This window comes from Salvelinus alpinus, chromosome 8, assembly GCF_045679555.1.
Source record: "Salvelinus alpinus chromosome 8, SLU_Salpinus.1, whole genome shotgun sequence".
Taxonomy (NCBI): domain Eukaryota; kingdom Metazoa; phylum Chordata; class Actinopteri; order Salmoniformes; family Salmonidae; genus Salvelinus; species Salvelinus alpinus.
In genome coordinates, this window is record NC_092093.1 from 41,077,424 (window position 1) to 41,089,202 (window position 11,779).

The window sequence follows — 11,779 nt, forward strand, 5'->3', positions numbered from 1 at the left end:
AGGGATAAAGTGGCTGAAAAACAGGATAAAAAATAAATAGTAGCAGCAACGTATGGCGTGTGTGTTAAGAGAGAGTCATGTGAATAGAGGCACTGCAGAAAGTGCTGATGACTGGTCTGTCCGAACCACACATGAACAAGGGAATCTATATTCGGACAGCCTGTTTCAGTCCTGCCCTTGACTTTGGTGCAGGGCATGTGATGTCCATAGCCTCTTCGTCAGAAAACGCCCTGATCTTCTCAAAAAGATAAGTTTGTCTAGCTGTGTCCAGTCTAAGTGGTGCATCTACAGGCAGACCATCTATGGGAGGAGGGATGTCAGCGTTGTGCAGCAGCTGAAACCTGGTCCCGACTGAGTCCGAATGCTTCTTGGAGACAACATCAGGCTCCAGAGCATCAAAGCTGTTAAACAGGAAATAACAAACAAAATGTACAAGACATTACAACCTTGCATAACATCAATTAATCTCCCATGTTTAGATAAGAAGAATATCGTCATACAATGAAAATGATATTCACCTGAAGTGCTGGCACTGCTTGATCTGTGGCAGCGGCCTGAAGTACAGATTCAGGTGTTGTTGCCAGCCATAGCTTTCCACCAGCACCGTACCATCCTCCAGTCCAACCAGCTGTGGGACGTTGACCCCTGTCACAGGGCTGTCCTTCACAACACCAGCAATCTCAGACAAAGTGTTCTCTCTGGTCTTTCTGAAGCGCTGGTTGATGAGGCCGAAGCACCAGTCAGGGACAAACTTGATGTGGCCTGTGATCAGGAAGTGAATGAAGGTCCAGACTGTGGAGGAGCTTGTGCATGGTCCGCCAGGCACAATCTTGTTCTTGTTTTGGCCACTGCAGTTATCACAATTCAGGTCCACACGTGTTTTCCCAACTCCGTAGTTGGTGAAGAAATGGTGCATGTAGTTGATGACTGCGCTGCTGTCTTTGCTGGATGACATGCCTTCATCAGTCAAGTAGTTGACTTGTTGTGGTATTCCTTCACAGCAGACACCAAACAAGCCACACTTGCGAGGAGTTTTTATTTTATTTAACCTTTATTTAACCAGGTAGGCCAGTTGAGAGTAAGTTATCAGTTACAACTGCGATCTGGCCAAGACAAAGCGACAAAAAACAACAGTTAAACACGAACAAACGTACAGTCAATAGCACAATAGAAAAATCTATATACAGTGTGCACAAATGGAGTAAGCAGGTAAGGCAATAAATAGGCCAATAGTAGCGAAGTAATTACAATTTAGCAGATTAACACTGGAGTGATAGATGTGCAGATGATGTGCAAGTAGAAGTACTGGTGTGCAAAAGAGCAAAAAAGTCAATAAAAACAATATGGGGATGAGGTAGGAAGTTGGATGGGCTATTTACAGATGGGCTGTGTACAGCTGCAGCGATCGGTAAGCTGCTCAGATAGCTAATGCTTAAAGTTAGTGAGGGAGATAAGTCTCCAGCTTCAGTGATTTTTGCAATTCGTTCCAGTTATTGGCAGCAGAGAACTGGAAGGAAAGGCGGCCAAAGTAGGTGTTGGCTTTGGGGATGACCAGTGAGATATACCTGCTGGAGCGCGTGCTACGGGTGGGTGTTGTTATGGTGACCAGTGAGCTGAGATAAGGCGGAGCTTTACCTAGCAAAGACTTATAGATGACCTGGAGCCAGTGGGTCTGGCGACGAATATGTAGCGAGGGCCAGCCGACTAGACCATACAGGTCGCATTGTTGGGTGGTATATGGGGCTTTGGTGACAAAACGTCACAGGAGATAAAAAGTAGATGGGACCTGGCTGCATAGGGTCAAAAGGATAGTGCACCTGCAAACAACAACAAAATAACATTAAGATAGTTTTTTTTTTTATTGTCTCACCTGTCTTTACAAAGCTCAGTGAAAGGCATTTGCCTGCTTCCCATAATCCTGTGTGTCTGTTTGCCCCGCTGTCTGTCCGTCTGTCTGTCTGTCATCAGTATAAAGGAGGAAATGTTGCTCACATGTTGAGCAAAATCAAAGCTGTAAGGCATCCTATTGTCATTGCTTGCTGGTTCAGTAGGGCCCTCAGAGACAACTGCAGGTTTTGACAAGTGGTCTTGTAGTCAGCAAACATCTTCTGGTAGACAGACCGCTCACTCTGAACAAGCAGGAGATGCTGCTCTTGCTTCTTCAGCTTGGCTGACTTAACAGCTTCTGGAAAATACAGAAACAACGTGAGATCAAAAAAAGTAGTGCCAATCATGTCAATTAAATAATCAAAATGTATTTATGCTTTACATACCAAGTGTTGTCATCGATTCCTTGTAGAGATGCCACAACGCTGCTTTTGTTACATGGGATGGCACAGCTTTCCACCAAAGTGTTTGTGTACTGGGTGGCGTCCTGGTAATACTATTGCATTATCCTCTTCGTAGTTCTTGATGAAGTTCACCACTCACTGCAAGTCTTCATTCATCAGCTGTAACCTGTTCTTGCTTGGGCCAGCTCTCTTTTTGATGGGAAGCATTAGACCATTCTCCTTGTATGACTGGTGGAGGAGAGTCAGGCGTGTTCTGATGTTAAAGGACCAATTCCAGATATTAATATTTTAGCATTATTATACAATAGATACCGTAATCACAATCAGACACCTGGCTAACTTGATGGGTCATGTAACCCTCTGGCGAAGTGGAGTCTTCTGTAAAATCTTAGGGCTGCAATCCCGTTAACGGGATAGATATGACAACAGCCAGTGAAAGTGCAGGGCGCCAAATTCAAAACAGAAATCTCATAATTAAAATTCCTCAAGCACACAAGTATTTCAGAAGATACACTTCTTGTTAATCCCACCATAGTGTCCGATTTCAAAAAGGCTTTACAGCGAAAGCACCACAAACGATTATGTTAGGTCACCGCAAAATCACAGAAAAACACAGCCATTTTTCCAGCCAAAGACAGGAGTCACAAAAAGCAGAAAGAGATCAAATTAATCACTAACCTTTGATGATCCTCATAGGACTTCATGTTACACAATACATATATGTTTTGTTCGATTAAGTTCATATTTTAAAACCTCAGTTTACATTGGCGCCATGTTCAGAAATGCCTCCAAAAATATCCGAAGAAATTGCAGAGAGCCACATCAAATAACAGAAATACTCATCATAAACTTTGATGAAAGATACATGTTTTACATAGAATTAAAAGATACACTTGTTCTTAATGCAACCGCTGTGTCAGATTTCAAAAAAGCTTTACGGCAAAAGCACAATAATCTGAGAACAGCGTTCAGCCACAAAAGGAAGCCATACAGTTACCCGCCAAATTGTGGAGTCAACAAAAGTCATAAATAGCATTATAAATCTTCACTTACCTTTGCTGATCTTCGTCGGAATGTACTCCCAGGACTCCCACAAGAAATGTTTGTTTTGTTCGGTAATGTCCATCATTTATGTCCAAAAAGCTACTATTGTTAGCGCGTTTGGTAAACAAATCCAAAGTCACGAAGTGCGTTCACTAAAAGCAGACGAAATGTCAAAAAGTTCCGTAACAGTCAGTAGAAACATGTCAAACGATGTATTGAATCAATCTTTAGGGTGTTTTTAACATAAATCTTCAATAAATGTTCCAACCGGAGAATTCCATTGTCTTCAGAAGTGCGATGGAACAGAGCTCCCTCTCATGTGAACGCGCATGGTCAGAGCATGGTCAGCTCATGGCAGACCTTACTCATTCCCCTCTCCTTCGGCCCCACTTCACAGTAGAAGCATCAGACAAGGTTCTAAAGACTGTTGACATCTAGTGGAAGCCATAGGAAGTGCAAACTGACCCAAAACCCACTGTGTATTCGATAGGCGATGAGTTGAAAACCTACAAACCTCAGATTTGCCTGCCATATGAGTTCTGTTATACTCACAGACATCATTCAAACAGTTTTAGAAACTTCAGAGTGTTTTCCATCCAATACTAATAATAATATGCATATATTAGCAACTGGGACTGAGGAGCAGGCAGTTTACTCTGGGCACCTTTTTATCCAAGCTACTCAATACTGCCCCTGCAGCCATAAGTTAAGACATGTAGCTACAGTTGAAATCGGAAGTACCTGAGCCAAATACATTTTCAGTTTTTCACAATTCTTGACATTTAATCCTAGAAAAATTCCCTGTCTTAGGTCAGTTAGGATCACCACTTTATTTTAATAATGTGAAATGTCAGAATAATAGAGAATGATTTCAGCTTTTATTTCTTTCACATTCCCAGTGGGTCAGAAGTATACTGTACATACTCAATTAGTATTTGGAAGCATTGCCTTTAAAATGGTTTAACTTGGTCAAACGTTTCGCGTAGCCATCCACAAGCTTCCCACAATAAGTTGGGGGAATTTTGGACCATTCCTCCTGACAGAGCTGGTGTAACTGAGTCAGATTTGCAGGCCTCCTTGTTCGCACATTCTTTTTCAGTTCTGCCCACAAATGTTCTATAGGATTGAGGTCAGGGCTTGTGATGGCCACTCCAATACCTGAACTTGTTGTCCTTAAGCCATTTTGCCACAACTTTGGAAGTACGCTTGGGGTCATTGTCCATTTGGAAGACCCATTTGCGACCAAGCTTTAACTTCCTGACTGATGTCTTGAGATGTTGCTTCAATATATCCACATCATTTTCCTACCTCATGATGCCATCTATTTTGTGAAGTGCACCAGTCCCTCCTGCAGCAACACACCCCCACAACATGATGCTGCCACCCCCGTGCTTCACGGTTGGGATGGTGTTCTTTGGCTTGCAAGCCTCCCCCTTTTTCCGCCAAACATAACGATGGCCATTATGGCCAAATAGTTCTATTTTTGTTTCATCAGACCAGAGGACATTTCTCCAAAAAGTACCATCTTTGTCGATGTGCAGTTGCAAACCGTAGTCTGGCTTTTTATGGCGATTTTGGAGCAGTGGCTTCTTCCTTGCCGAGCGGCCTTTCAGGTTATGTCGATATAGGACTTGTTTTACTGTGGCTATAGATTCTTTTTTACCTGTTTCCTCCAGCATCTTCACAAGGTCCTTTGCTGTTGTTCTGGGATTGATTTGCACGTTTCGCACCAAAGTATGTTCGTCTCTAGGAGACAGAACGCGTCTCCTTCCTGAGCGGTACGATCCCATGGTGTTTATACAAGCGTACTACTGTTTGTACAAATGAACGTGGTACCTTCAGGCATTTGGAAATTGCTCCCAAGGATGAACCAGACTTGTGGAGGTCTACAATATTTTTTATGAGGTTGATTTCTTTTGATTTTCCAATGATGTCAAGCAAAGAGGCACTGAGTTTGAATGTAGGCCTTGAAATACATCCACAGGTACACCTCCAAATGACTCCGATGATGTCAACTGGCCTATCAGAAGCTTCTAAAGCCATGACATCATTTCCTGGAATTTTCCAAGCTGTTTAAAGGCACAGTCAACATAGTGTATGTAAACCTCTGACCCACTGGAGTTGTGATACAGTGAATTATAAGTGAAATGTAAACAATTGTTGGAAAAATTACTTGTGTACTTGCCAAAACTATAGTTTGTTAATAAGAAATTTGTGGAGTGGTTGAAAAACTAGTTATAATGACTCCAAACTATGTGTATGTAAACTTAGACTTCAACTGTACCCTGACTCTGCTTACACTGAACGCAAGAGAAGTGACAATTTCACTAATTAATATTGCCTGATAACATGAATTTCTTAACTGCAACGCTAGGCATTCAGGCCAAGGAGTTCAATCTTGGTTTCATCAGACCAGAGAATCTTGTTTCTCATGGTCTGAGAGTCTTTAGGTGCCTTTTGGCAAACTCCAAGCGAGCTGTCATGTGCCTTTTACTGAGGAGTGGCTTCCGTCAGGCCACCATAAAGGCCTGATTGGTGGTGTGCTGCACTTCTGTAAGGTTCTCCCATCTCCACAGAGGAACTCTGGACCTCTGTCAAAGTGACCATCGGGTTCTTGGTCACCTCCCTGATCAAGGCCCTTCTCGCCCGATTGCTCAGTTTGGTCAGGTGGCTAGCTCTAGGGAAGAGTCTTGGTGGTTCCAAACTTCTTCCATTTAAGAATGATGGAGGCCACAGTGTTCTTGAGGATCTTCAATGCTGCAGAAATGTTTTGGTACCCTTCCCCAGATCTGTGCCTCGACACAATCCTGTCTCGGAGCTCTACGGACAATTCCTTCGACCTCATGGCTTGGTTTTTGCTCCTACATGCACTGTCCGACCTTATATAGACAGGTGTGTGCCTTTCCAAATCATGACCAATCAATAGAATTTACCACAGGTGGCCTCCAATCAAATTGTAGGAACATCCCAACGATGATCAAACGGGTCTGTAAATAAGCTATTTATTGGCAGGTACAGTTTGTCCCATGAATTAATCATAAAAACTGAGGATTAGCTGAACTGCGAAACGAACATTCTGGATAATAGAGAACCTTGAACTATTTATTGATCAGCATTTTGATATGCTTGAAAAAGAATCAGATACATCAAAGTGAACAAGAGAAGACCTTTCCTCGAGCTCTGCGAGTGAAACTGAAGGGAAGCGAGCAATTCCAAAATCCAATTCCAAAAGGGAAGCAATTCCAAATGTAACATTTGAGGGGGATGTTTTTATAACTATGTCTCTATTGTCTGGGCTACTGGGGGAGGTTGAGGCCTTAAAAACAGGAATGGATTACAGTAATAAAATTATGGAAGAAACACAAGCGGCGAATATGATATTGAAAACTAACGTGGACTCCCTAAAAGACACTACAGAGGTGCTACGGTATGATAAAACAAAGAAAGCCAAATTACTTGATTTAAAGGGCAGAAGAATAATATTGTTCTAATGGCAATAAAGGAGGAAGAATACAAAAACTATCAGTCAACGGAGAATACTAATTGAGTTTGTAAACTTCTGACCCACTGGGAATGTGATGAAAGAAATCAATGCTGAAAAAAATAATTCTCTCTACTATTATTCTGACATTTCACATTCTTAAAATAAAGTGGTGACCCTAACTGAACTAAGACAGGGCATTTTTACTTGGATTAAATTGTGAAAAACAGGTGTCTTTTATACTGATAACAAGTTCAAACAGGTGCCATTAATACAGGTAACGAGTGGAGGACAGAGGAGCCTCTTAAAGAAGCAGCTACAGGTCTGTGAGAGCCAGAAATCTTGCTTGTTTGTTGGTGACCAAATACTTATTTTCCACCATAATTTGCAAATAAATTCATTAAAAATCCTACAATGTGATTTTCTGGATTTTTTTTTCTCATTTTGTCTGTCATAGTTGAAGTGTACCTATGATGAAAATTACAGGCCTCTCTCATCTTTTTAAGTGGGAGAACTTGCACAATTGGTGGCTGACTAAATACTTTTTTTGCCCCACTGTATATCACACACAACAATCTCAGCTCTGTAGATTTTGCTGGGAAGATACAGAATCAATAGATAATTTATTCTGGTATTGCCCCTATGTAGCTTGTTTAGGAAAGGTTAAAAACAAATTTACATTACAGCAATTGAAAAATATATGGCACATGGACACCAAACGAGGGTGGTCTAGGGTGATAGGTGGGGTAAGATTAAAGATTGAGCTTATGTTGTTTGGTAATATATTATTGTTATGTGATTGCTTTATATAAAAGTACCTTATGTAAAATGTATATGCAAAATGTACACTACCGGTCAAAAGTTTTAGAACACCTACTCATTCAAGGGTTTTTCTTTATTATTATTTTTACTATTTTCTACTTTGCACAATAATAGTGAAGACATCAAAACTAGGAAATAACACATGGAATCAAGCAGTAACCAAAAAAGTGTTAAAAAAGTTTTTATTTGAGATTCTTCAAATAGCCACCAACAGCTTTGCACAATTGGCATTCTCTCAACCAGCTTCACCTGAAATGCTTTTCCAACAGTCTTGAAGGAGTTCCCACATATGCTGAGCACTTGTTGGCTGCTTTTCCATTACTCCGCGGTCCGTCTCATCCCAAACCATCTCAAATTGGTTGAGGTCGGGTGATTTTAGAGGCCAAGTCATCTGATGCAGCACTCAATCACTCTTCTTCTTGGTCAAATAGCCCTTACACAGCCTGGAGGTGTGTTGGGTCATTGTCCTGTTGAAAAACAAATGATCGTCTCACGAAGCCCAAACCAGATGGCGTATCACTGCAGAATGCTGTGTTTACCATGTTTGTTAAGTGTGCCTTGAATTCCAGACCAAAGGACAAATTTCCACTGGTCTAAATGTTCGTGTTTCTTGGCCCAAGCAAGTCTCGTCTTCTTATTGGTGTCCTTTAGTAGTAGTTCTTTGCAGCAATTTGACCATGAAGGCCTGTCACAGTCTCCCCTGAACAGTTGACGGTGAGATGTGTCTGTTACTTGAACTCTGAAGCATTTATTTGGGCTACAATTTCTGAGGCTGGTAGCTCTAATGAACTTTTCCTCTGCAGCAGAGGTAACTATGGGTCTTCCTTTCCTGTGGTAGTCCTTATGAGAGCCAGTTTCCCCATAGCGCTTGTTTTTTGCGACTGCACTTTAACTTTCAAAGTTCCTAAATTTCCGCATTGACTGACCATGTCTTAAAGTAATGATGGACTGTCATTTCTCTTTGCTCTGTTCTTGCCATAATATGGATTTGGTATTTTACCAAATAGGGCTATCTTCTGTATACTCCCCTACCTTGTCACAAAACAACTGATTGGCTCAAACGCATTGAGCAAAGAAATTCCACAAATTAACTTAAGGCACACCTGTTATTTGAAATGCAAATCCAGGTGAATACCTCAGGAAGCTGGTTGAGAGAATTCCAAGAGTGTGCTAATCTGTCATCAAGGCAAAGGGTGGCTATTTGAAGCATCTCAAATAAACATATTTTGATTTGTTTAAACTTTTTTGGTTCACCATGATTCCATGTGTTATTTCATAGTTTTGATGTCTTCACTATTATTCTACAATGTAGAAAATAGTAAAAAATTAAGAAAAACCCTTGAATGAGTAGGTGTTCTAAAACTTTTGACCGGTAGTGTATATCGCTCTACCTTTCATCCATTTGGTGGTGACTGAACACAACCCTGAGGTGTTCGATGTGACCAAGACCACAGCGATAAACTTGACTCTTGGACATGCCGGTCACAAATCATGTGTAGGGTTTTGGGACTGGTTCATTCATTACTCTACAACAGGGCTGCCCAACCCTCTTCCTGGAGATTTACTGTCCTGTAGGTTTTCAGTCCAACCCTAATTTAGCATATCTGATTCAGCTAGTTAAGGTCTTGTTGAGCAGCTAATTGGTAGAATCAGGTGTGTTAAATTAGGGTTGGACTGAAAACCCACAGGACAGTAGATCTCCAGGAAGAGGGTTGGGGAGCCCTTCGCTACAGTATAATTTAGCTGCCCTGGTTGAATTCCAAAAGGACCATTCACAAACGGGCCTAGGCTAAACCAAATGAGCCCATGTTATGAATCCAGTGGTAGGGCAGGAAACCGTGCAGCCATACTCTCTCCCCCCCTTCAGATGCTGACTTAAGATAGTTCCAGGACCAAAGGAGGAGTGGTGCACTGGACTCTCTTGGACAGTGAAAACAGTTCTGGCACCTTCTGATGACAGCGACCGTATTTTCAGGAGCAGACACACTGGGGTGTAATCTCATTAATGACGTCAATGAAAAGCCCAAGTTAGAGAATCCTCTCATTGTATCGAATGACTGCAGCCCAAAGGCCAGGGTGGACTACAGTTTGTGTGTCTGGAATGGAGCAGATTGAGTAAGGAATGAGAGGGGGGGGTCCTGACATTCATTATTATTATTCATTATGAATAATAACAATTAGCCTATTTGGCTAAATTAATGACTTTTAGATGTAACATTCCTCAATTTCCCTTTAACCTGGAAACTATAAACCAAGAGGTTATGAGCCTCGCCCTCACCTGATTCTGAACACCATTCCTTGGGTATGAGGTTCAAATTGGAGATGTGGTCACATTTGTAGAACAGCTCTGACAAGTAAAATGTAAACAGTGCCTGATAGGACAGGCTGAAGGAAGGTCAAAAATCAGCAACTGGTTTCCCTGACAAAACACAATCCTTGAGAGTGCATTCTGTTTCTATTTTGATTCCACACACACACACCGAGTCCCAATAGATAAGCAATCCAATAAAAACATTACATTCACCTCTGTAAGAGAATACTAACCCGGCCACATTTCAGAAACAACTGTTTAGTGTGAAGAGGTTTCGACAAAAGAATGATCATGAAGGTATTGGTTATTTCACAAACTATATGCACAATGTACCATGACTTTAAATAAGTCGCCTAATTAAGCTAATTGGTTTAAGTGCGAGTATGTTAGAGCTTTATGTAATTATTCCAAATGACCGACTCTTAGCTAGGCCAGAATTGCAGTTAGCTTGTCAGCTACAGAGTTAGCATAGATGGGTTACAAGTAACGGAGAATGTATAATTGCACATAAAGAGCACAAGCCCTGTCACAGACCGTGAAATCAGAACAGGTTATCAAACGTCAAAACTTACCCCACTCCAGAAAGTCGGTCACGTGCTTCTCTCGTTTCAAATGAGAGTTGCTGCATTCGTTGTACAAACATATCAGTATATCCAGAAGGGTCTCGACGCTCAGTGAATTTGCGTTCTTAAGGGTTCCGTCCACGAGCAATTGCTCCAACTTCTTCAGGCGTACCTTCGCTGACATGTTTCTATCAATGAGCGAAGTTAGTTAGTTACCACTCTCTTAGTCGAAAAATCGCTCCCCGAGTTGGTATGGAAGAAGAAATCTAGCCCTACCCTCTTCAAGCGCAACCGAAAAAGTAAAGATTTATTTTGCCAAGGTGGAGCATTTGGGTGTATTCATTATGCCGAGTATGTTGCAAAACGTTTTGAAACAAAAACCGCTTACTCCAAACGGAAACGTTTTGAAAAGAAAACGAGTTTATTGGACAAATTCAGGTGCGTCCCTCCCCGTTTCGTTTGCACTGTTTGCTTCGGTTTAGTGCTTAAACAATAAATAGTTAACGTTAGAGTTAATGAATACACCCCTGAAATCCCAAACTCCAATTCAGCTAGCTAGAAAAAAGAAAAGACCGACATTTTGATAAACAATGCATAGATTTGCCTTGTTCTAAGCGTCGCCACCATGTTCCTTCACTCAGACTCGAGGCCCAGTGGGTCCCATTTGCTTTAATCCAGACATGTAATGCTGGGCTTTCCTCCCATCGAATCTCAGGTTGACCGGTCGGATTATCTACTCATTTGCATGCCCAATAAATCATCTTCAACACTGCTAAAGAGCGGTATGACCACAACATTGGGGAGTGTCTGTCTTTTCGTAGATTAAACATTTTTTTCTTAATAGCTTCCAATGGTAGCCGGTGTGGCTCACAACGGAGCTGAAATCGTGTCTAGCCTTGTCTCTCCCTAGTTTGCAGAAGAGTCGAGACCAGGGAATATGGAGCCCCCGCCTACCCACACTGGAAACGCTATGGATAGATGACGTCATTCTATGATTGACGGACACTGGGCGCAATGGTGCTTTCATATGGAACGCTTTTGGGGTCTTTGCGTGTCAAAAAATATACACATCAAATAATGCCCTGTACACATCGTGACGTTTTTCATTACGCCATACGTCATCTTCGCGGAGTCTTGTGCCCGTTTACATCGTCACGTATGTCATTACATTTTAGGTCATCTTCATGGAGTCTTGCCCCACTGCTGAACCTGAACGGAGAAGTGTAGTGTTTGTTATGCAAATTGGAGGAGAGCGTGCAAAATCACA

General features: G+C 41.8%; 1 protein-coding gene across 5 annotated transcripts in view; it reads right to left on the reverse strand.

Annotated features, from left to right (window-relative positions):
- LOC139583136 (serine/threonine-protein kinase MRCK beta-like) overlaps window positions 1-11,439 on the reverse strand; it is a 129,340-nt gene extending 117,901 nt beyond the window's left edge. For 4 of the 5 annotated variants that reach the window (XM_071413919.1, XM_071413917.1, XM_071413918.1 and 1 more), the window contains exon 1: window positions 10,522-11,439. In XM_071413919.1, the coding sequence (XP_071270020.1) occupies window positions 10,522-10,696 (175 nt within the window). In that variant the 5' untranslated portion in view covers window positions 10,697-11,439. The remainder of the gene's footprint in view (window positions 1-10,521) is intronic. The other variant, XM_071413920.1, reaches the window with a different exon arrangement.
- Between the last annotated feature and the right edge of the window lie 340 nt (window positions 11,440-11,779).